At 42.1% G+C, this 26,939-nt stretch overlaps 1 protein-coding gene across 4 annotated transcripts in view; it reads right to left on the bottom strand.

Moving 5' to 3' along the window:
• The window catches only part of AHI1 (Abelson helper integration site 1), a 289,456-nt gene that overhangs the window by 2,119 nt on the left and 260,398 nt on the right, over positions 1-26,939 (bottom strand). For 2 of the 4 annotated variants that reach the window (XM_077289309.1, XM_077289308.1), the window contains exon 24: positions 19,573-19,828. The exons of 1 other annotated variant lie outside the window; for it this stretch is intronic. In XM_077289309.1, coding sequence (XP_077145424.1) covers positions 19,745-19,828 — 84 coding nt within the window. In that variant the 3' untranslated portion in view covers positions 19,573-19,744. Of the gene's footprint in view, positions 1-19,572; positions 19,829-26,939 lie in introns of those variants that run through there. One more of the 4 variants, XM_077289311.1, reaches the window with a different exon arrangement.

The following is a 26,939-nucleotide window of genomic DNA, read 5'->3' as shown; positions in this document are numbered from 1 at the left end:
CCTATGAGAGTTGACACGTTTATGAATAGGTTGAGAAGTCCTTCCTACGTACTGTTTACCACAGTTGCACTGAATTAAATAGATTACATAATCTGTCTGACACGTCATTCTAAAATTGATATTAAAAGCCTTCCCTTTCTTTACAAACGACATGAAACTGTCAACATTGTTATTAATAGATCTACAACATTTACACCCACGTCTATTACATCGGTAAGACCCATTACGGCCAATCCATTCATTACCTACTAAAGTGCATCCAGAGGTGGAAATCTTTACTACACTGGGTGCCAAGACATTTTTGATGGTGGGGGCCCTTTTAAATGTTACTGTTGGTTTCCTAGGAACCACCTTATTGAGGATAGGATCATTTAAGATCACACTCCAATGTTTTTCTAATATATTCCGTATTTGTACATTTTGTGACGAAAAAGTAGTGATAAAATTTGTTTCAAAAAGGTTTTTCTTAGTGCCCCCATTTTTGTCAAGATGTACACTCACCGGCCACTTTATTAGGTACACCATGCTAGTAACGGGTTGGACCCCTTTTGCCTTCAGAACTGCCTCAATTCTTCGTGGCATAGATTCAACAAGGTGCTGGAAGCATTCCTCAGAGATTTTGGTCCATATTGACATGATGGCATCACACAGTTGCCGCAGATTTGTCGGCTGCACATCCCAAAGATGCTCCATACAAGGCAGGATGGATCCATGCTTTCATGTTGTTTACGCCAAATTCTGACCCTACCATCCGAATGTCGCAGCAGAAATCGAGACTCATCAGACCAAGCAACGTTTTTCCAATCTTCTACTGTCCAATTTCGATGAGCTTGTACAAATTGTAGCCTCAGTTTCCTGTTCTTAGCTGAAAGGAGTGGTACCCGGTGTGGTCTTCTGCTGCTGTAGCCCATCTGCCTCAAAGTTCGACGCACTGTGCGTTCAGAGATGCTCTTAGGCCTACCTTGGTTGTAACGGGTGGCGATTTGAGTCACTGTTGCCTTTCTATCAGCTCGAACCAGTCTGCCCATTCTCCTCTGACCTCTGGCATCAACAAGGCATTTCCGCCCACAGAACTGCCGCTCACTGGATTTTTTTTCTTTTTCGGACCATTCTCTGTAAACCCTAGAGATGGTTGTGCGTGAAAATCCCAGTAGATCAGCAGTTTCTGAAATACTCAGACCAGCCCTTCTGGCACCAACAACCATGCCACGTTCAAAGGCACTCAAATCACCTTTCTTCCCCATACTGATGCTCGGTTTGAACTGCAGGAGATTGTCTTGACCATGTCTACATGCCTAAATGCACTGAGTTGCCGCCATGTGATTGGCTGATTAGAAATTAAGTGTTAACAAGAAGTTGGACAGGTGTACCTAATAAAGTGGCCAGTGAGTGTATAAGCTCATTTTGGGAACAACCCTTAACAGAGTTATAAGCCTTTTTGACAAGCTTCACAGGATATTCTTTTTCTTGAAATCTCTCCCTCAAAATTTTACTTTGTTCCCTGAATACTGCATCAGAAGTACAGTTTTTTCTAATCCTATAATACTGGTTGCTTGGGATGTTTCTAAGCCATGGTCTGTGATGGTTACTATCATAATGAACATACCCATTAGCATCCACATTTTTAAAATGGTTTTTGGTCATGATCTCTCCAGCGTCATCAATATAGATGTTCAAGTCTAAAAAGGTGACATTTTTACTTTCCACACAGGGAGTGAGCTCTATACCCCAATGATTATCCCTTATAGCATCAAGGAAATCAAAAACCGTATTATCTGCATTATCATAGATGATAAATATTTCATCTATAAAACGTTTGTATAGGACCAGATTCTGTTTGTGTTTGCAATGGAGGACATACCAGGACTCAAAGGCAGCCATAAATAAGTTAGCATACGTAGGCGCTGCCTTCGAACCCATGGCAGTACCCCGTATCTGGTGATAAATGGTCTCCCCGAATGTGAAAAAGTTGTTCTCTAGAATGAAAGTCATACTTTTCATCAAAAACTCTCTTTGGGCCATGGTCACATTAGATAATCTATCAATATAAAGTTTGAAACATTGAAGGCCAATAGTGTGGTCAATATTAGAATATAAACCAGTCACGTCAATGGATATAAACAAAAAATCACCACCCCATGTAATTTTCTGCAATTCCTGTATTAAGTGGGTGGAATCCCTGAGATAAGAACCCAAATTTCTGACAGACTCATTCATAAAGGAGTCCACAAATGCTGCTAAATTTGATGTTAAAGAATTAATCCCCGCTATAATGGGTCGTCCAGGTGGATTAAACTCATCCTTGTGAACCTTAGGAAGATGGTAATATACTGCCATCTTTGGGTTTTTTACCCCAAGGAATTCTTTCTCGCTCTTATTCAGAATTCCCATCTCATCGGCTGTTTTAACTAACTCTTTATATTTTGTTACCGCATTCTCGTATTCAGCCCTATTAGAGATGTTATAAGTCCCCTCATCTGACAAAATCCTATTGGCCTCTAAGATATAAGCATCTAAATCTTGTAATACCACTCCTCCACCTTTATCAGCAGATTTTATTACCAAATTTGCATCATTTTTGAGAGTCTTAATGCCCTCAATTTCAATTGTCGTTAGATTATTAATCGACCCTCGCTTAAAATTCAAGGACTCGAAGTCATTCAAAACCAAATCTATGTAGGTTTTTAGATGGTGGCCCTGATTATGGATGGGGTAGAATTTAGATTTGTCCCTTAGTTGACAATGTTTGATGTTATCACCATCCATCTCGACCGTCTCTTTTCTATCATCTTTTATGCAGAAATGTCTTTTTAAAGTTAATTTTCGGATGAAATATTGAAGGTCCATGAAAAGCTCCACATCTTTAGATTTATTATTTGGGCAAAAGGAGAAGCCCCTGTTTAAAACCTTTATTTCACCTATGGTCAGTTTGTGTTTAGAAAGATTAAAAATATTACCTCTTCTTTCCAGTTTACATCCATTCTTATTCACAAAAACCTGCACTTGTTGTTCCATATTATTTAGATTGGTCTCGGTGTTATGTACTTTTTTGTTCTTTTTCTTTCCTCGGGTTCCTCTTCTAAGTTTTTTCTTTTTTGTGATATCGGAAGAAAGTATTTCGTTATACTGTTGTTGTTTTCTACAACCCTTGGTAAAAAACAAACAGAGGAAGATCCAGACCTGGAATTATCCACAAATAATCTCTTCTTTGTTTTATTAACTTGTATCTCGTTCTCCTGAATATCTATTAAGTTAGAATTATTCTCTACTCTCGGTGTTAATATTGGGGGAGGTACCCCATGGTAGATTTCCTCATGTAGCAGGCAGTCAAGTATGTTGGCCTCACCTCCACTGGTCTCATTGGCAAGCGAGACCAACACACCCAATGGACTTAATTGGCCCATGGAGTTCAAATCCAATAAATTGTCTTTCCTTATCCTTTCCATTTGGAGCTTGATCTGCTCCAGATTGACGGAGATATCTTTATCATTTCCATCAACTGTACTCCTTACTATGTTTTCACTCACCTGATCCTCCCTGGGATCATGTGGGTGTGATATTTTATTCTTTCTTTTGATCTTGTTCTTTTTAGTCTTTTTTTCTCTATTTAGTGTGCCACCCTCAAAAACCCCTCCATGTGGTTCCACAACCGGATCGGTCATAGAACTCACACCATCTAGAGTGACAGCCTGTGTAAAACTGGAAGCATCAACGAAATCCATGGTGCCACCATTGGAATTCACTCCATGGCTAGGCTCTTTTTCAAAGACTCTTACATTACCCTCCACAATCAAACTCGCCTCCGATGTGGCAGTGGGGGCTATTCCCACATCATACGGTGGTTGATTCTGTGGAACGGAGGAATATTTGGTTGACTTTTTCAATTTTTTATAATCCTCTCTGTCTCGTTGTAATTTCTTCGATTTTCTGCCTATGATATCCTGTTCTAATCTCAATATTCTAGTTGTGATATCAGAATTTATCCTACTGAATTCAGGGTGAGTACTGAACTCTAGTAGCTCCTTAGAGGTAGCATTGATCCTTTCAACAAATTTCTCAACCAGAGTAATCCTTTTATGGAACAGACATCCTAATAAATTAAACATGCATTCTTTAAGAATAGTGTCCCACTCGTCAGTGAACACTGTATCATGAGGAAAGGGGGAACTTCTTTCCACCCTCAGACCCCTCGGACATATTTTCTCATCCATATAGATAAAAAGCGAGCATCTAATTGATAATGTAATTCATCTTTCAACAAATTCTCAAGCTTATTAAAGTTCTTTTTCATCCCCGCAGTCTCTTCTTTAGAAAACACTGATTCAACCTCAATGTCTCTGTCCTCATATAGATCTCCCAGTCGCACAGACTGGATAATAAGTCTCTCCCTTGAGGCAAGTCTATGTAGAAAATAGTCCATTTCAAATTACTCAGTGCTGCTCCCAGAACGAAGGGCTTGGAAAACCTTCAGAGGGATCTCTAAAAACAAGAAAAAGGAGCGCACATAGAGTAATACCTTCAGGTATCGCAATCACCTGGACCCCCACAAAACAGACTCACCTGGTCTGGTTGTGATAGGTCACAACTCCCTTGGATAAGGACGTATGGTCGCAGCAGGCTCCCTCTGGATGCACTTTAGTAGGTAATGAATGGATTGGCCGTAATGGGTCTTACCGATGTAATAGACGTGGGTGTAAATGTTGTAGATCTATTAATAACAATGTTGACAGTTTCACGTCGTTTGTAAAGAAAGGGAAGGCTTTTAATATCAATTTTAGAATGACGTGTCAGACAGATTATGTAATCTATTTAATTCAGTGCAACTGTGGTAAACAGTACGTAGGAAGGACTTCTCAACCTCTTCATAAACGTGTCAACTCTCATAGGTTTAATATCCTTAGAGGTTTTTCTAAACATGGATTGTCACGGCATTGTACCATAGTCCATCATGGTAACGTTAAATTATCTGTTACCCCCATTGACCATGTGCCTGTTAATACACCTAGGAGATTGGAGATCCTGGCTAAAAAAGAAACATATTGGATTTTTAAGTTGGGCACTTTAAGCCCTGGTGGATTGAATGAGGTAAGTGACCTCTTCTAGAAACCAATATCTAATATCATGAATTTTCATCACATTGACATTCTTCTGTGATGGATTTTTTTGATGGTTGAGGTTCCTCCGTGTGACGATGTGGCGAGAGACTATTGATTATAGTGGCCCCCATTTTCCATGAATCCAGGTGGCTGACTGGTCTAGGGTGCTGCTCATTTCTTTGCAGTGTTTGTAGACCTCTAGACCATATGGGTTTAATTCCTGAATGAACCGTTGAAATAGGGTATATGGGAATTCACCCTCCCCCTTCTTTCACTTCATATGATTCTTGTTCCAATAATCCTATTGATATTGAAGTATACTACAGACACGCTATGTAGTGTCAGTCATCTCATATTGGCCCTTGGTTTCCTTTGCTATGGGTCAATATGTGATATTTTAAGTGTTTTGAATGGGTTAAACTGGTGAATCAAGATAAATAGCTGCCCTCACCTAAGACCACTTGGTGGTTTAGTGGTATAAGACGGAGGTTTAATCTCTGGAGGACAGTTTTTAGGTTTCTTCCAGAGTGAGTTCTAATCCTGGTTTATCTGGATACCAGAAATGTTTACATTTGTTTTTATTATTTATTGATGAATATATATGGTTTTAATGATCGATTATTATGTTTCAATGTATTTTAATGTTTTGTATCCAATATTAAGGGTGTATTTACAAATTTTTGATCTAAAGTGGGTGTTCCCACCGGAAGTGATGTCAGAAGAGGGTGGGGTTTACACATGTTTTGTGTTTTTTTTATTGTATTTGTGGGTATATATACCTGGTTTTACTGATGAATCTTGATGCCCTGATGAAGTGGCCTGTTTGCCACGAAACGCGTAGGCTAATAAACAGAGTGTGCATGTAACTCTGTTACCTTTATTGTGGTCTGCGCGGCTTTTATCCTCCGGTTCTATATATTTTTTTCCATGTGGATCCATAGTGTCTGCCGGGAGCCTGCTGCGACCATACGTCCTTATCCAAGGGAGTTGTGACCTATCACAACCAGACCAGGTGAGTCTGTTTTGTGGGGGTCCAGGTGATTGCGATACCTGAAGGTATTACTCTATGTGCGCTCCTTTTTCTTGTTTTTATTTATTTTTTTTACACATGGGTTCCAGGAAGTTCCTGTTTTTTTTAACTTTAGTATTGTGTGAATGAAGACCTGTGCTTTCCATGGAGGCATTACTTTATGTGACTACACATTGAAATAGTCAGAAAGTGCAAAGTTGATAACTTTTTGGATACATAACAAAAAAGGAGCATATCCAATAAAGGAAGACCACCTATGCCAAGCATGGTATCCATCCACAAACAGCTGTTTCGGGGTTTTTGCCCCTCATCAGTGTGGAGTAGGAAACTGGCTATTAGGAGCAGTGCCTGGTGAAAGGCTATGAAGGAACAGATGAATGACCTCGGGGAGACCAAAACATCCAACACTGCGGAGACACCATCACGTGTTTCTCAACGCAGTGATCCAGAACACTGCCCCCATCCCTTATGGGAAATATGCAAACGCATGTAAAGTAACCTGCAGAGACACCATCACGTGTTTCTCAACGCAAGCAATGAATAACCAGGCCTTTCTCCGGGAAGGAACAACCACGGGAAGGGCAGCATCCAATAAAGGAGAATATCCAATAAAGGAAGACCACCTATGCCAAGCATGGTATCCATCCACAAACAGCTGTTTCGGGGTTTTTGCCCCTCATCAGTGTGGAGTAGGAAACTGGCTATTAGGAGCAGTGCCTGGTGAAAGGCTATGAAGGAACAGATGAATGACCTCGGGGAGACCAAAACATCCAACACTGCGGAGACACCATCACGTGTTTCTCAACGCAGTGATCCAGAACACTGCCCCCATCCCTTATGAAACGTCAAACAGACTATACATGCAGGCTTTATGTGAATTTTGACATGGTTAGAATAAGGTTGGATTTCCGTGCACAGGAAAGACTCTTGTCAAAAGTTATGAGCCTGCAAAACTGGTTTGTTCCAATTGTTCCAGAAAATACAGTATTTCTCCCAGAAAACTATTGCCATTACATGTTTTGTTATACACGTTTATTACCTTTGTGTGTATTGGAGCAACACAAAAAACTGAGGAAAAAAGGCAAATTTGACATAATTTCACACAAAATCCCCAAAATGGGCCAGTATCTAAATTCTACTGAACACCTGTGGAGAGATCTTAAAATTGCTACAGGGAGAAGGCACCCTTCATATATGTGAGCCCTGGAGCAGTTTGCAAAAAAGAGTGGTCCAAAATTCCAGTTGAAAGGTGTAAGAAGCTTGTTGAAGATTATAGGAAGCAAGTGTGTACAACCAATTATTTATTTGACGGAGCGACAACAATTTTGTCTGGACCATTTTGGGGATTTAGTGTGAAATTACATCCAATTTGTCTTCTTTCTTTTTGTGTTGTTCTAATACACACAAAGGAAACAAACATGTGCATAACAAAATGTGTAAGTTTGGCTAGAAACTATTTCAAGGGTGCCAACACTTTCAGCCATGACTGTATACAGTGCCTTGAATAAATAAACATACGCCGTAACTTTTTCCACATTTTTTTCACATTTATACCCAAAAAACTAAAGCAAATAATACATGTTTTGTTATTCTTTTCAAAATCAAAATCTTAAAATTGTGACCTACATTTATATTCAGCCCCTCTGAGTCAATAATCTGTAGGGCCACTGTTCACTGCTGCATGTCTTTTGGGGTATGTCTCTTCCAACTTTGAACATCTAGAGGCTAATATTTTTGCCCTTCCTAGCTCAGCGAGACTGAATGGAGAGCATTTGTGAAGAGCAATATTCAGGTCTGGCTACAGATTCTCAATGGGATTTAGGTCTGGATTTTGACTGGGCAATTCAAACAAATGACTATGCTTTGACCGAAAAATATTTAGAATTGAGAGTCCTCAGTGGTTGATACCTTTTAAAGGCTAACTGAAAAGATGGTAACAAATTGCAAGCTTTCGAGACTACACAGGCCTCTTCATCAGGCATAGACTAATACAACATCTGAAGAATCACATATTTATACACAACACAGCACAGAACTGTCATTATGGGAGAGTGATAAGTGATAAACAGTTGTGTCCATAAATATTGGAACAGTTCCTAGATTAGGAGTCCAAGAAGTAGATTAGGAGTGAATGCTTTGCTTTGACCAAAACCATTCAATTGTAGCTCTGTATGTTTAGGGTCATTGTCTTGCTGGAATGTGAATTAACGTCTGTCTCAAGCATTTTGCAGTATGTAACCGGTTTTCCCCTGGATTGCCTTGTATTTTTCCCCATCAACTAACTAGCTTACCTGTCCCTGCTGAAGAAAAGTATCCCAACAGCATGATGCTGCCACCACGTTTAACGGTGAGAATGGTGTTTTCAGGGTGATATGCAGCGTTAGTTTTCCACCATGCATAGCGTTTTGCTTTTAGATCACAAAGTTCTACTTCGGTCTCATCTGACCAAAGCATCGTCTTCTACATACTGGCTCTATGTCCCCTACATGGCTTTTTGCAAACAAGAATTTTCATGGCTTGCTTTAAAAAATGGCTTTCTTATTGCCACTATATCTCCACAGAGACCATTGGCCTCTTGGATGCTTCTGCAATTAGTGCTCTTCTTGCTTTGGATGTCAGTTTAGGTGGATGGTCATGTCTTGATAGGTTTGCAGTTGTCATACTTACATTTTTGGATGCTGGATTGAATAGAGCTCCGTCAGATGTTCAGAGCTTTGGCTATTTTCTGATAACCTTACACCGACTTACTCTTCTCCACAACTTTATTCTTGACTGGTCTGGTGTGTTCCTTAGTTTTCATAATGCAGTTTGATCGCTAATGTTCACAAACAAACCAATGAGGCCTTCACAGAACAGCTGTAATAATACGGAGAATTACACACAGCTGGACTCAATTCACTAATTATGTGAAATATTGGGGCAATTGGTCACTCTGGATTTTATTTAGGTTATCAAACTACAGAGGTCTGAACAGAAATGAAGATAACAATTTTTAGATTTTATTGTGAAAATAATTAGAAAACCATGTATCATTTTCCTTTATAGTCCACAAATACTTACTACTTTGTGTTAGTATATCAAATAAAATCCATTTAGGTTTCTAAGTGTAACTTGAAAAATGTGGAAAAAGGCCACAGTGTATGAATAATTGTTCAACCCGCTATACTTTATTCTTACTATAGAACATATTCAGATATTTTTATGCAGAAAGGCTATAAAAAAACCCCTGAACTTTAGGTCAGTGATATCTGTAGGAGTGGACATCGAGAAGAACACCTTATAAACCTCAAACAAGAAATACAGAATCCAATCGTAATAGCTAATGATTCGAAGATGTCTTACATTTGATAACATCTGTTCTCCATCATAAAACCAGCGAACACTATTGTTCATGGAAGCTACCACAAAGGAAACCACTGCACTACAAAAAACACATCACAGCTTGTCAAATGTTTGCTAATGACCACCTGGATATTTTACAATACTGTAGAACATTAGTTTGTGAATAGATGCAGATATTGTAGTTTTGAGATACAGAAGGTATGCAGAGAGACAGAACTAAACTAAAATGTAATATCAACAATGCATTGAGGAATCACAGGGGTCCTTACATCAAAAAACTTGCTAAAAAAATGATTCAAAATGCAAAAGAAAATGAACATGATTGCAAATATGTTATCTAACTTTGCTTTAACATTATTTTACAGACACCAATGGGATCACAACTCAGTTTTATGTTGGATGGCCTAGTATGAATTCTCAATACATGTCTTGTATAAGATATCTCAAATACATATACAAAAATAAAATTGTGCAAAGTGGAGAAGGCAGAAATACCTCCCTATGTCTACAAATGTGGGCCTTATATTTCCTTGAAAATATTAGTTACTAATAATCCACTGTAGCAAAGTCAGGTAGGCTATGGCTAAATCCTAGCTTTACAGGTCTGATAAGATCACCTGGCTAGCCTTGAATATAACTAAAGGTACCGTCACACTCAGCGACACTGCAGCGATATAGACAACGAGCCGACCTAAACTAGATCGCTGCAGCGTCGTTTAGGTCACTGGGGAGCTGTCACACAGACAGCTCTCTCCAGCGACCAACGATCAGGGGAACGACTTCGGCATCGTTGAAACTGTCTTCAACGATGCCGAAGTCCCCCTGCAGCACCCGGGTAACCAGGGTAAACATCGGGTTACTAAGCGCAGGGACGCGCTTAGTAACCCGATATTTACCCTGGTTACCATTGTAAAAGTAAAAAAAAACAGTACATACTCACCTTCTGATGTCTGTCACGTCCCCCGGCGTCCGCGCTGCTGCTCCTGAATGTGTCAGGGCCGGCAGAGCACAGCGGTGACATCACCGCTGTGCTCAGCTTTACGGCCGGCACTGACACATTCAGTGAAGGAAGCTCTGAGCAGCAGCGCGGACGCCGGGGGACGCGACAGACATCAGAAGGTGAGTATGTACTGGTTTTTTTTTTACTTTTACAGTGGTAACCAGGGTAAATATCGGGTTACTAAGCGCGGCCCTGCGCTTAGTAACCCGATATTTACCCTGGTTACCATTGTAAAACATTGCTGGCATCGTTGCTTTTGCTGTCAAACACGACGATACACACCGACCTAACGACGAAATAAGGTGCTGGCCTTCTAGCTCCGACCAACGATATCACAGCGGGATCCAGATCGCTGCTGCGTGTCAAACACAACGATATCGCTATCCAGGACGCTGCAACGTCACGGATCGTTGTCGTTCTCGTTGGAAAGTTGTTCAGTGTGAAGGTACCTTAAGCAAGCTGTTCTCCTTAGTCAGTTCAAAGAAACTGACCAGGCCGGATGTGTCTTGGAGCTGAAGAGAGACAGGCCAGAATCCTGTTTTGTTTGACCGAGCTGAGGCTGGCTCAGTATTGTATGAGTAGCCAGGGTCTATTTTGTTTAGTTAACACCAGGATAGAGTTAGGGGATTTATGTCTACGAGTTTGTTTTTGTGCTGTGCAACCTCTGGAAAGCAATAAAAACTGCATTGCCTGTGTGAACACTACACAAGGCCTAATGCCTACCAGAGATAGTAAATGCCTACACCACATACATATATTTTATATCAATATACTTTACTGTCTGATTTTACCTTATACACTGATAAACAAAACTCATGAGATTTACATTATTACAGAAAGAAGAGGAATTATATTGACCCAGTGATCATATATTTTCTGGGTGTAATGAAAGTGCAACAGCTGTTGGGTCCTATGAAATCCAGTCAGTTCTGCTATGCAGCCAGGAGGCTGTATTTCTCCTCTAACAAATGCTAATATAACAGACCTAGTTACAAGGGAAATTGGGTATGAAAACAGAAAAAAAAATACTTAAATGTTGAAGTGGCCAACAAAGTTTTATTATGATCTTATGGGGGGCACAATATGTGAAGTAAATGAAAACTAAAATACATAAAATCAGTTGCCAATCCAAAATGCTGCCACTAGTCCCACTCCATCAAAATCAAACAAACAATGTTTGATATATAAAAATAATTGTTCTGGAAAGGGAAACAAATAGTCAAATGTATTTTAATGGTCAGACACATATTTCCTTTATTTTTCAATTGATATCTAATGATCCTGGCAAAAAAATAAAGAGAGTATGAATATAACAAAAATTATGCCTCACGTATAAAAAAAAAAAAAGATACAAAAACGATTTGAATATTCGAACGTGAACACCATTTACAGCTCTTAACGCTATGTGCAGCGTTTTTTCGGTGCGGATTTGCACCAAATCTGTAAAGAGAGCTCAGGCATTAATCAATGGGAATCCAGAGTTGTTGTGCACAAGCTGTGGAAAATTCTGCACTGATTTGCAGCGTTTTATTTTCCGCAGCATATCAACTGTTTTTGCAGATCTGCAGTGTTTCTGCACCCATTGATTTACATTGAGTCAGTCAAATCCGCAGCTAAACAGCTCAAAAAAATAAAGGGAACACTTAAACAACAGAATATAACTCCAAGTAGCTCAAACTTCTATGAAATCAAACTGTCCACTTAGGAAGCAACACTGTTTCACAATCAATTTCACATGCTGTTGTGCAAATCGAACAGACAACAGATGGAAATTATTGGCAATTATCAAGACACACTCAATAAAAGAGTGGTTCTGCAGGTGGGGACCACAGACCACATCTCAGTACCAATGCTTTCTGGCTGATGTTTTGCTCACTTTTGAATGTTGGTTGTGCATTCACGCTCGTGGTACCATGGACTCTACAGCCCACACAAGTGGCTCAGGTAGTGCAGCTCATCCAGGATGGCACATCAATGCGAGCTGTGGCAAGATTTGCTGTGTCCGTCAGCGTAGTGTACAGAGGCTAGAGGCAATACCAGGAGACAGGCCAGTACACGGGGAGACATGGAGGGGGCCGTAGGAGGGCAACAACCCAGCAGCAGCACCACTACCTCAGCCTTTGTGCAAGGAGGAACAGGAGGAGCACTGCCAGAGCCCTGCAAAATGACCTCCAGCAGGCCACAAATGTGCATGTGTCTGCACAAACGGTTAGAAACCGACTCCATGAGAATGGTCTGAGTGCCTGATGTCCACAGGTGGGTGTTGTGCTCACAGCTCAACACAGTGCAGGACGCTTGGCATTTGCCACAGAACACCAGGATTGGCAAATTCGCCACTGGCGCCCTGTGCTCTTCACAGATGAAAGCAGGTTCACACTGAGCACATGTGACAGAAGTGACAGTTTTGAGACGCCGTGGAGAGCAATCTACTGTCTGCAACATCCTTCAGCATGACTGGTATGGCAGTAGGTCAGCAATGGTGAAAGGTGGCATTTCTTTGGAGGGCCGCACAGCCTTCCATGTGCTCGCCAGAGGTAGCCTGACTGCCATTAGGTACCGAGATGAGATCCTCAGACCCCTTCTGAGACCATATGCTGGTGCGGTTGGCCCTGGGTTCCTCCTAATGCAGGACAATGCCAGACCTCATGTGGCTGGAGTGTGTCAGCAGTTCCTGCAAAATGAAGGCATTGAAGCTATGGATTGGCACGCCCATTCCCCAGACCTGAATCCAATTGAACACATCTGGGACATCATGTCTCGCACCATCCACCAACATCACGTTGCACCACAGACTGTCCAGGAGTTGGTGGATGCTTTAGTCCAGGTCTGGGAGGCGTTCCCTCAGGAGACCATCATCCACCTCATCAAGAGCATGCCCAGGTGCTGTAGGGAGGTCATAGGTCATACAGGCACGTGGAGGCCACACACACTACTGAGCATCATTTATTTGTATTTAGATATTTCCACTGAAGTTGTATTAGCCTGTAACTTCATTTTCCACTTTGATTTTGAGCATCATTCCAACTCCAGACCACCGTGGGATGTTAGTTGTGATTTACGTTGATAATTTTAGGTTTTATTGTTCTCAACACATTCCATTATGTAATGAATAAAGATCTACAACTGGAATATTTCATTCAGTGATATCTAGGATGTGGGATTTAAGTGTTCCTTTATTTTTTTGAGCAGTGTATATATACAGTACAGACCAAAAGTTTGGACACACCTTCTCATTTAAAGATTTTTGATGCGGAATTATACACTTAACAAAAAAGTGTGAAACAACTGAAATTATGTCTTATATTCTAGGTTCTTCAAAGTAGCCACCTTTTGCTTTGATGACTGCTTTGCACACTCTTGGCATTCTCTTGACGAGCTTCAAGATGTAGTCACCGGGAGTGGTCTTACAACAATCTTGAAGGAGTTCCCAGAGATGCTCAGCACTTGTTGGCCCTTTTGCCTTCACTCTGCGGTCCAGCTCACCCCAAACCATCTCAATTGGGTTCAGGTCTGGTGACTGTGGAGGCCAGGTCATCTGGCGTAGCACCCCATCACTCTCCTTCTTGGTCAAATAGCCCTTACACAGCCTGGAGGTGTGTTTGGGGTCATTGTCCTGTTGAAAAATAACTGATGGTCCAACTAAACGCAAACCGGATGGAATAGCATGCCGCTGCAAGATGCTGTGGTAGCCACAATGGTTCAGTATGCCTTCAATTTTGAATAAATCCCCAACAGAGTCCATCCATTCACCTTTTCTGCGTCGCACAAAGACACGGTGGTTGGAACCAAAGATCTCAAATTTTGACTCATCACACCAAAGCACAGATTTCCACTGGTCTAATGTTCATTCCTTGTGTTCTTTAGCCCAAACAAGTCTCTTCTGCTTGTTGCCTGTCCTTAGCAGTGGTTTCCTAGCAGCTATTTTACCATGAAGGCCTGCTGCACAAAGTCTCCTCTTAACAGTTGTTGTAGAGATGTGTCTGCTGCTAGAACTCTGTGTGGCATTGACCTGGTCTCTAATCTGAGCTGCTGTTAACCTGCGATTTCTGAGGCTGGTGACTCGAATAAACTTATCCTCAGAAGCAGAGGTGACTCTTGGTCTTCCTTTCCTGGGGCAGTCCTCATGTGAGCCAGTTTCTTTGTAGCGCTTGATGGTTTTTGCCACTGCACTTGGGGACACTTTCAAAGTTTTCCCAATTTTTCGGACTGACTGACCTTCATTTCTTAAAGTAATGATGGCCACTCGTTTTTCTTTACTTAGCTGCTTTTTTCTTGCCATAATACAAATTCTAACAGTCTATTCAGTAGGACTGGAGAAAGAATTGGTGTGCACTAGGGTTTAGGTAGAGCGAGGTGCAGGTGTAGAGGACTGGAGTGTCCCAAACACTAAGACTAAATTTAATACACCACACACTCTAAGGGCATCATTTGGAAAAATGTTTAAATTTATTGAAGTGCTATAAATTTATCATTCAACAGTGCAGAATGCGACCAGAAGTCAAACTGACAACGTTTCGACTCCTCCCGAGTCTTTATCAAGTGGTCGCTGTAAAGAACAGAGCATATATAAACAACTGTACAGCAAAAGTATACATACAGAGAACATTATGTTCACAATTGTAGCACACAAAACCCGAAGGAGAGAGAGAACATAAACATATATACATATATACAAAACATAGCATATTACAGGTATTACATCCTGTCACCGGTGAGAAGAATCCCCCCTTGTTGTAGGTGAAAAGCAGCATTCCGCGTGGGATGGAGGTGAACTCATAATAATTCGAAGGACGGTAGGCTACTTTGAAGAACCCAGAATATAACACATAATTTCAGTTATTTTACACTTTTATGTTAAGTACATAATTCCACGTGTTAATTCATAGTTTTGATGCCTTCAGTGTGAATGTACAATTTTAATAGTCATGAAAATACAGAAAAATCTCTAAAAGAGAATGTGTCTCCAAACTTTTGGTCTGTACTGTATATAATATTCACTTATATTTGTTTTGTGTGCGTATGTATATATATATATATATATGTGTGTGTGTGTGTGTGTGTGTGTGTGTGTGTGTGTGTGTGTGTGTGTGTGTATATATATATATATATATATATATATATATATATATATATATATACACATATATATGTACCGTATATACTCGAGTATAAGCTGAGATACCTAGTTTTGTCACGGAAAACTGGGTAAGCTAATTGACTTGAGTATAAGCCGAGTATGTATTGTCACCTCATTCCTATCCCGGTATGCATGGTCCCCCCTTCCTGTCCTGCTGTGTGGCTCCCCCTGTTGTATGCATGGCTCACCCGGTCCCATCTTGCATGCGTGGCTCGGCTCCCTCCGTCCCATCCTTGTATGCATGGCTCCCCCTGTCCCATCCCTTTATGCATGGCACAGCGTCCTACTCACCCTCCTCGCGCCGTTGCTGAATGTCCCTGCATCTCCATTGTTCCAGCGCAGCAGCTTCTTCCTGTGCTGAGCAGTCACATGGTACCGCTCATTAAGGTCATGAATCTGCTCTCCACTCCTATGGGAGTGGAGACGCGTACATATTCATTACCTTAATGAGCGGTACCACCTGACCGCTGAGCACAGGAACAGGAAATAGCAGCTGATGCCGGGACAGAGATGCAGGGACGGAGATGCAGTGACGGAGGGTGAATATTGATGTCTTCTGGAAGCCAGCGGCTCCCCACTCCCCCTCCGGCTTTCTGGACCATGGCTCATGTATAAGCCAAGAGGGGCTTTTCAGCACAGAAAAATGTGCTGAAAATCTCGGCTTATACATGAGTACATATGGTATATACACTGCTCAAAAAAATAAAGGGAACACTAAAATCCCACATCCTAGATACTGAATGAAATATTCCAGTTGTAAATCTTTATTCTTTACATAGTGGAATGTGTTGAGAACAATAAAACCTAAAATTATCAAAGTAAATCACAACTAATATCCCACAGAGGTCTGGAGATGGAATGATGTTAAAAATCAAAGTGGAAAATTAAGTTACAGGCTGATCCAACTTAAGTGGAAATGCCTCAAGACAAAGAAATGATGCTCAGTAGTGTGTGTGGCTTCCATGTGCCTGTAAGACCTCCCTACAACGCCTGGGCATGCTCCTGTCCTGATGAGGCGGCGGATGGTCTCCTGAGGGATCTCCTCCCAGACCTGGACTAAAGAATCTGCCAACTCCAGGACAGTCTGTGGTGCAATGTGACATTGGTGGATGGTGCGAGACATGATGTTCCAGATGTGTTCAATCGAATTCAGGTCGGGGAAACAGGCGGGCCAGTCCATAGCTTCAATGCCTTCATCTTGCAGAAACTGCTGACACACTCCAGCCACATGAGGTCTGGCATTGTACTGCACTAGGAGGAACCCAGGGCCAACCGCACCAGCATATGGTCTCAGAAGGGGTCTGAGGATCTCATCTCGGTACCTAATGGTAGTCAGGTTAACTCTGGCGAGCACATGGAGGGCTGTGCGGCTCTCCAAAGAAATGCCACCCCACACCATTACTGACCCACTGCCAAACCGGCCATGCTGAAGGATGTTGCAGGCACAAGATCGCTCTCCACGGCGTCTCCAGACTGTCACGTCTGTCATATGTGCTCAGTATGAACCTGCTTTCATCTATGAAGAGCACAGGGTGCCAGTGGCGAATATGCCAATCCTGGTGTTCTGTGGCAAATGCCAAGCGTCCTGCACGGTGTTGGGTTGTGAGCACAACTCCCATCTGTGGACGTCGGGCACTCAGACCATCCTCATGGAGTCGGTTTCTGTTTGTGGAGACACATGCACATTTGTGGCTTGATGGAGGTCATTTTCCAGGGCTCTGGCAATGCTCCTCCTTGCACAAAGGCTGAGGTAGCGGTCCTGATGCTGGGTTTGTAGCCCTCCTACGGCCCCCTCCACATCTCCTAGTGTACTGGCCTGTCTCCTGGTAGTGCCTCCAGCCTCTGGACACTACGCTGACAGACACAGCAAACCTTTTTGCCACAGCTCGCATTGATGTGCCATCCTGGATGAGCTGCACTACCTGAGCCACTTGTGTGGGTTGTAGAGTCCGTCTCATGCTACTACGAGTGTGAAAGCACAACCAACATTCAAAAGTGACCAAAACATCAGCCAGAAAGCATTGATACTGAGATGTTGTCTGTGGTCCCCACCTGCAGAACCACTCCTTTATTGAGTGTGTCTTGATAATTGCCAATAATTTCCATCTGTTGTCTATTTCAATTGCACAACAGCATGTGCCATTGATTGTCAAACAGTGTTGCTTCCTAAGTGGACAGATTGATTTCACAGAAGTTTGATTTACTTGGAGTTATATTCTGTTGTTTAAGTGTTCCCTTTATTTTTTTTTAGCAATATATATATTTTTATATTCACTTATTTGTTTTGTGTGTGTGTGTATATGTCTGTGTATATATATATATATTCACTTATATTTGCTTTGTGTGTGTAAACATTATATTTGAACATGGTATGTAATGATATTATTTAGCTTACAAAAATGCAGACAAATCCGCATCAAAAACGTGCAGATTTTCAACTGCGTTTTGTGCCAAGAGAGGAAGAATCCGGGCAGATTTTTACCAGAGCAAATCTGTAATGTGTGCACAAATCCTTAAACTGAATGTAGAAATATACAAGAAAATGTTCCTCGTCTGGAACATGCTTAAATGGCTTGATCTTCAACTGATTAGGCTACTTTCACACTAGCGTCGTGCACTGCACGTCGCTATGCGACGTTGCAGCGCACCGACGCATAGTGTGGAAGCGCCACACAACGGGGGCAGCGGATGCTGTTTTATATCGCATCCGCTGCCCCATTGTGAGGTGCGGGGAGGCGGGGGCGGAGTTCCAGCCGCGCATGCGTGGTCGGAAAAGACGATATCGACGCACAAAAAAAGTTACACGTAACTTTTTTTGTGCCGACGGTCTGACGCAACACGACGCAACCGTCGCACGACGGTTGCGACGTGTGGCAATGCGTCGCAGTGCGTCGCTAATTCAAGTCTATGGAGAAAAAAAGCATCCAGCAAGCAATTTTGAAGGATGCGTTTTTTCTACAGAACGACGCTTAATGCTAGTGTGAAAGAGGCCTAAAAGGCTACGTACAGCTTTGCACCGATTTGCTTGCTAATTTGCTTACTAAATGCCAAGTTAAGAAACTTTCTAAGAAGTCTTCATTAAAATCTTAGTATTGCTGCTGTAGTCCTTAATCTAACTAGGTGCACAGCAAAAATGTTACAAATCCATCAGAACTCTTGTTCTGACAGCTCCATATACTACAAGCAAAAATTATCCAAACGAAAAACATTGACAGTCTCAAAGAATCGGAATTCCTAGTGGTACCGGCAACTTAAGCCTTCTGAGAAGTTGAGAGCCAGTTGTATATAATTTGATTTTTTTTGTTTAGCCCTCACCACTAGGGTTGAGCGAAACGGATCGTTCATTTTCAAAAGTCGCCGACCCCAGCGTGGGATCGGCCACGTGGTCGGCGATCTTGGCGCCAAAGTCGCGTTTTGTATGACGCCTTCCCCGCCATTTTTTCAGCCAATTAAGGAGTGTGGGCAGCGTGATGACATAGGTTCCGGTCTGGTTTCTGCGGCGTCATAGAGCCATATTACCGTTTGGGCTGCAGTGATTTCCGCAGTCAAACACAACATATACTTTGCACGGAGGGGAGGGGGAGAGGGAGAGGGAGAATAATCCACATTGACTTGCATTGGGTTTCGTGTTCCGGTCCGGAACCCGACTTTACAGTAGAATCGGCCGATTTCACGCGATCCGACTTTCGAGAAGGTCGGGTTTCACAAAACCCAACTCGATCCTAAAAAAGCAAAAGTCGCTCAACTCTACTCACCACTACTAGGTGGCTAGCAACAGCATGTTAAACTGAAACCCTCTTCCCCAATATCACAGTGCACCTTGAAGTGTGAGGAACACTTCATATCTCTAAAAGAAATGACTGATACCTGTTACAAAGTAGTTTATTACAGGCAGTTACAAAGCAATTATATAAAATCTTCAGAGCGACAAAAATAAAATAAAAATAAATAAAAGACTGTTTCCGTTAAGGATTCGATTACTTTTTTATTCAATAGTTAGTACATATATATAGATCTATCTATATCTATTTATATACATTATATACAGTATATACTGTATATGTATAGATATATACACTATAGAAAATTATTGGTCTGACATTATGAAACTTGACCAAAATCCCTTTAACTTATGCATCTTACAGTGTCACAGGTGAGCCTGCATCTGTGCCATGATGTGACATAAATTTCAGATCCTTTGACTTGCTGGGGACTGCTGACATCTGCAAAAACAACATATAGACAATATAGTAGTATGTAAGGTAAAGAGGCCAAGTCTGTACATCTTACAAACCCACCAGCTTCCTGGGGAAAGAGAGAATACACCCCATCTTTAATATGCAGTCTCATATGAGGAACTGTGGTAGGAAATAGGTTTAGGCCCCACTTTCTCCTACTTAGACATTTTTCAAGTGAGAAACAAACATTAGAAATTACTCAGGGTAAAATCTTGGCTGCACCTGGCTGTTCACCGGTTGTAGAGAGGTTTAGGAGACTAACCGCACAGAGCGACTGTATAAACTACACGTGGAATAACCACTACTAGAGAGGCTACTGTTTGGAAGTGTAGCCTACTTGTCTACCAGATAAAGCATCACAATAATGAGAAAAAACACAAGAAAATAGCCCTGATTCTTGATGAAGAGCGTGGTGGAGTAAGAAGCGACAAATTTATTAAGAGGTGCGCATCTCTTAGTAAATCTGTCATAGTTTTCAGCTGCCACTGCAAGTAGATCTGCAGACTGAAGTACATTTCTGTGGTAATTTACCTCAGGTTTCTGATGAACTTGTCAGCTGCACTTGGCTATGCCCCCTCACAGAAAAAGGCGCAAGGCCAAGTTGGAGGTGGTTATCAGAAAAACCTCAAAAGTCACTATATTTTTGTGCACTTAAAGGGAAGGTGCCATCAAAATTTTTTTTTTCCAGCGATTGAAAAAATGTAAAGAATTAATGTTTACATTTTCTTAAAAAATATTATAATTTGTTCATAATTTAGTAAAATATGAAAAATAATTTTAAAAGGTTTGGCATTTCCACTTTTAAACACTAGGGGGAGCAGCTAATGAAATGTGACAAAAACCTAGTGTACAACTAGCTCACATTACTGCACTGCAGTAATTATGGGCGGAGTCTGCTGACATGGCTGTGAACACAGTGAGAATCCATTTTGTTGGTGACTGCAAAGTTATACTGACAAGTAGACAGTCACAGAGGATCGCAGGCAGCAAGGATTCTGGGAGATATATGGTGGAGGGAGCAGGGTGACAGCAGCACAGAGTATTTCAGGAGAGCACTGTGCTTGTCTATGGGGGGCACCATGTTCGGTGCGCGGAGCAGGCAGGGATTTTACATAGAGCGCTGTCTTTTATACACATGGATGGACCGTCTGCTCCACAGAAATCCAGGAAACATTTCTGCGGATTGATGGCTTGCTCTGATGCAGACTTTGCATGCAAAGACCCCATTCCCCTCCTCAGATCCTGTCTTCTCCATCCTGTCCTGGCGATGTGTGAAAGTGAGACGTCAGGCCAAGTACGGGGTGACGCTGGGAAGGAAATGTAGCCATATAGTAACGATAAAAATGAGACCCCTCTCTTCAGCTGCCTCACCAGCCCTTCCCTGACTGCACCTAACTGGAGGTCATGCTGCCCCCTCTATTACCCCAGACCCGTGTGCAGGTGCTCAGCCAGAACCACCAAAGAATGGGTCCCCTTTTTGAAGATAATACTGCCATAGTGTTCTCACATAATACCGCCATACAGATCACACATAATACTGTCCTATAGTTCTCACATAATACCATCATATACACTCACCGGCCACTTTATTAGGTACACCATGCTAGTAACGGGTTAGACCCCCTTTTGCCTTCAGAACTGCCTCAATTCTTCGTGGCATAGATTCAACAAGGTGCTGGAAGCATTCCTCAGAGATTTTGGTCCATATTGACATGATGGCATCACACAGTTGCCGCAGATTTGTCGGCTGCACATCCCAAAGATGCTCCATACAAGGCAGGATGGATCCATGCTTTCATGTTGTTTACGCCAAATTTTGACCCTACCATCCGAATGTCGCAGCAGAAATCGAGACTCATCAGACCAAGCAACGTTTTTCCAATCTTCTACTGTCCAATTTCGATGAGCTTGTACAAATTGTAGCCTCAGTTTCCTGTTCTTAGCTGAAAGGAGTGGTACCCGGTGTGGTCTTCTGCTGCTGTAGCCCATCTGCCTCAAAGTTCGACGCACTGTGCGTTCAGAGATGCTCTTAGGCCTACCTTGGTTGTAACGGGTGGCGATTTGAGTCACTGTTGCCTTTCTATCAGCTCGAACCAGTCTGCCCATTCTCCTCTGACCTCTGGCATCAACAAGGCATTTCCGCCCACAGAACTGCCGCTCACTGGATTTTTTTTCTTTTTCGGACCATTCTCTGTAAACCCTAGAGATGGTTGTGCGTGAAAATCCCAGTAGATCAGCAGTTTCTGAAATACTCAGACCAGCCCTTCTGGCACCAACAACCATGCCACGTTCAAAGGCACTCAAATCACCTTTCTTCCCCATACTGATGCTCGGTTTGAACTGCAGGAGATTGTCTTGACCATGTCTACATGCCTAAATGCACTGAGTTGCCGCCATGTGATTGGCTGATTAGAAATTAAGTGTTAACAAGAAGTTGGACAGGTGTACCTAATAAAGTGGCCAGTGAGTGTAGATCGCAAATAACGACGCCATAGGGTTCTCACATAATACCGCCATATAGATCACACATAATACCGCCAGTGTTCTCACATAATACCGACATATAGATCACACATAATACCGCCATATACTTCACACATAATGACGCCATATAGATCTCACATACTACCAGTGTTCTCACAATACCGCCATATAGATCACACATAATACCGCCATATAGATCACACATAACAGGGGGGAGAGGAGTGCATAGGAGAGGATTAGATACACGGCCCAGCAGTCAGTATCACACATAGGAGGATTAGATACACAGCTCAGCAGTCAGTTTCACACCGGATAGTATTAGATACACAGCTCAGTCAGTATAACACAGGATAAAATTAGATACACGGCTCAGCAGTCAGGATCACACAAGGGAGGATTAGATATACGGCTCAGCATACAGTAACACACAGAATAGGATTAGATACACTGCTCAGCACAGTATCACACAGGAGAGGATTAGATACATGGCTCAGCACAGTATCCCACAGGAGATGTTTAGATACATGTCTCAGCACAGTATCACACAGGGTAGGATTAGATACACGGCTCAGCAGACAGTATCACACAGGGTAGGATTAGATACACGGCTCAGCAGACAGTATCACACAGGGTAGGATTAGATACATGGCTCAGCAGACAGCATCACACAGGGTAGGATTAGATATACGGCTCAGCATACAGTAACACAGAATAGGATTAGATACACGGTTCAGCACACAGTATCCCACAGGAGAGGATTAGATACACATCTCAGCACAGTATCACACAGGGTAGGATTAGATACACGGCTCAGCAGACAGTATCACACAGGGTAGGATTAGATACATGGCTCAGCAGACAGCATCACACAGGGTAGGATTAGATATACGGCTCAGCATACAGTAACACGGAATAGGATTAGATAAACGGTTCAGCACACAGTATCCCACAGGAGAGGATTAGATACACATCTCAGCACAGTATCACACAGGGTAGGATTAGATTCATGGCTCAGCAGACAGCATAACACAGGTGAGGATTAGATACACAGCTCAGTCAGTATCACACAGTAGAGGATTAGATACACGGCTCAGCACAGTAACACACATGGGAGGAGATACACTGCTCAGAGTCAGCATCACAAAGGATAGGATTAGATTACCTCTCCCCCTCCGGTATTACTTAACTGCTGCTGACGCTGCTCCTTTCTCCCTCCTGTGCCGTTCTTGGTCTCCTCCTATAACAGCAGGGCTCTCAAGTGGAGCTCACAGATGCACTGTCAGCTCCAGAAAGATGGCACCGATCTCCTGCCTCTGCTGTGGTATGGACGGCTCAGGGTGCGTGGCCAGATCACAGCAGGGAGCAGCTCAATGCTAGGTATAGGGTCGGATGCCGACCGCAGCCTCCTATGCCCAGGGCTGCCGTATTTGCAGAGTGTAAGGCCGGCGTCACACTCAGCGTAAGACAATACGGTCCGTTTTTTATGGCCGTAATACGGAGAAATGTTCCCAAAATAGTGGTCCGTATGTCATCCGTAGGCAGGGTGTGTCAGCGTATTTTGCGCATGGCATCCTCCGTATGTAATCCGTATGGCATCCGTACTGCGATATTTTCTCGCAGGCTTGCAAAACCGACATCTAATAGATTTATGTCCTCAAATGTCCGTTAAAACATATATACAGTGTATATATATATATATATATATATATATATATATATATATATATATATCTATATCATTGAGACACATATATATATATATTCTGTATTTATATTTAATTCAGCGCGATATATGTGAAAAGCCGGTAATTCAATTGCCGGCTTCTCATTTCTCCTTCCCAAACCCGACAGGATATGAGACATGGTTTACATACAATAAACCATCTCATATCCCCTTTTTTTTTGCATATTCCACACTACTAATGTTAGTAGTGTGTATGTGCAAAATTTGGTTGCTGTAGCTGCTAAAATACATACATACCATCCGAGGATCTGTCAGGTCCCACGATGTAAATCCTTCTGAAGGGGTTAAATCAATTTACAGGCAGGAGCTGCGCTAAAGCACTCGCTCGTGCCTGAAATCCCCAGGTGCTGAAAGGAAAGCTGGGTGATCTGTACTTACACTGAGTTGCGGTGAGGCGCCCTCTGGTGGATGAACTCATATGAACTCGAGCGTGGGAACTTTTCCAAGGCTCCAGTTCATGAGGACATCCAGCAGAGGGCGCCTCACCGCGACTCAATGTAAGTACAGATCACCCAGCTTTCCTTTCAGCACCTGGGGATTACAGGCACGAGCGAGTGCTTTAGCGCAGCTCCTGCCTGTAAATTGATTTAACCCCTTCAGAAGGATTTACATCGTGGGATCTGACAGATCCTCGGATGGTATGTATATTGTGGGTTTATTATTTTGCCAAGCGAGGGTCTTCAGGTGTATTGAGAGAGCAATAAAATACTAAAACAACCGGTGTGTTTATTTCATTAAAATAATTTTTAATAATGTGTGTGTGTTTTTTAACCCTTTCAGACAATTGGATTAATAATGGATAGGTGTCATAATTGTCGCCTCTCCATTATTAATCTGGCTTAATGTCACCTTACAATAGCAAGGTGGCATTAACCCTTCATTACCCCATATCCCACCGCTACACGGGAGTGGGAAGAGAGTGGCCAAGTGCCAGAATAGGCGCATCTTCCAGATGTGCCTTTTCTGGGGTGGCTGGGGGCAGATGTTTGTAGCCAGGGGGGGCCAATAACCATGGACCCTCTCTAGGCTATTAATATCTGCCCTCAGTCACTGGCTTTACCATTCTGGCGGAGAAAATTGCGCGGGAGCCCACGCCAATTTTTTCTGCCATTTAACCCTTTATTTTAGCAGCTGCAGCAACCAAATTTTGCACATACACACTACTAACATTAGTAGTGTGGAATATGCAAAAAAAAAAGGGATATGAGATGGTTTACTGTATGTAAACCATGTCTCATATCATGTCGGGTTTGAGAAGGAGAAATGAAAAGCCGGCAATTGAATTACAGGCTTTTCACTAACACCGCTGCGTATTTCTCGCAAGTCAAACTGTTGGTCCGTATGTAATCCGTATTTTTCTCACCCCCATAGACTTTCATTGGCATATTTTTTGCGCAATACGCTGACAAACGCAACGCAGCATGTTGCGATTTTGTACGGCCGTAGAAAGCCGTATAATACGGATCCGTAATATACGGCTGATAGGACCAGACCCATTGAGAATAATTGTGCCGTTTGTTTGGCGAGTTTTACGGACGTATTTTCTGCGCTCTTACGTCCGTAAAACTCGCTAGTGTGACGCCGGCCTAAGTGTCAAGCAGCTACACTTACACTCCTGCAAAGCAAAATGGCGGCGCCCAGTGGCTGAAAAAAAAAATTAATAATAAAAAAAGGTTAAAGAAAAAAAATTTAAATTTGTATTAAAAATAATTGTTTATATAAACAATCATTTTTAATACAAAAAATAAAATGCGGCACCTTCCCTTTAAGGCAATGAATAATCACTGCTCTCCACTCCCAACATTTTACAGCATGATGGAGCAACGTGTTACAAGGCAAAACTGGTAGGCCTTGATTTATCAAAGCCATTATGCCAGATTTCCGGCAAAAATCATTTTGAAAAATCTCAACATTTTTGTACAACGCAGAGTGGCACAAAAATTTAGTGACTTTGGGTTTTCACTCCAGTTTAGCCCAACTCCGTCACAATGGGCCAAGTTGGGGGTGTGACACCACAGCTTGTCTACTTCATGACGAGCTGTGCCATTCATTACATTAGAAATCTTACACCAGTCCCTGACTTAAGTAGGATTTGTGTCAAGGCACACGCTGCTTGTCAGACACACTGGATTCATTAAGGGAAATATGCCTCTTAATAAATCAGGAGCGTTTGACCTCAAAACGTCCCTTCATTAAGATTGAAGAGGATTGGCGTGCACACAGTTGTCGATGAGAGGTGCAGGCGGAAAAGGGTATGTTACCCCGGTACATAAAGTCAGGAAAATACACTGCACACTCTTATTTCAAAATGCAGATTCATTTATTTCAAACCACGTGTAGGTTGTCAGATACATGTTCAGAGACAATTGTTTGGTGCAGGATATTGAGGCAACATAAATGGTCACGGCACACACACACCAGAAGGTGCAGGAGTGTGTGATTCACTTCTTTTCCCAATTTATACCCCCTACTTCTCCCCAAGAGAGGCCACAAAGTCATACTACCTGTAAGGACAAAGCCTCCAAGTAAGACGCAGGATTGGGTTGAAACATTACTTATGTCGCCTCAATATCCGGCACCAAACATATATTTTCCTACCTACACATGGTTTGAAATAAATTAATTTGCATCTTGAAATAAGATTGTGCGGTGAGTTTGCCTGCCTTCATTAAGATTGGCATGAACATAATTTGTTTTTTATATATATATATATATATATATATATATATATATATATATATATATATATATATATATATATATATATATATATATTTCTTCATTGAACCATTGGGCCAGGTTTCAGAGGCTTGAACCAAATATACATTTTGGAAGGGGGTATAACTATCGTGGGTGCAGGGGTTTGCA

The sequence above is a fragment of the Ranitomeya variabilis genome, chromosome 2 (assembly GCF_051348905.1).
Source record: "Ranitomeya variabilis isolate aRanVar5 chromosome 2, aRanVar5.hap1, whole genome shotgun sequence".
Classification (NCBI taxonomy): Eukaryota; Metazoa; Chordata; class Amphibia; order Anura; family Dendrobatidae; genus Ranitomeya; species Ranitomeya variabilis.
Note: the sequence above shows the minus strand (reverse complement) of the source record. Positions and strands in the feature narration are given on the sequence as shown.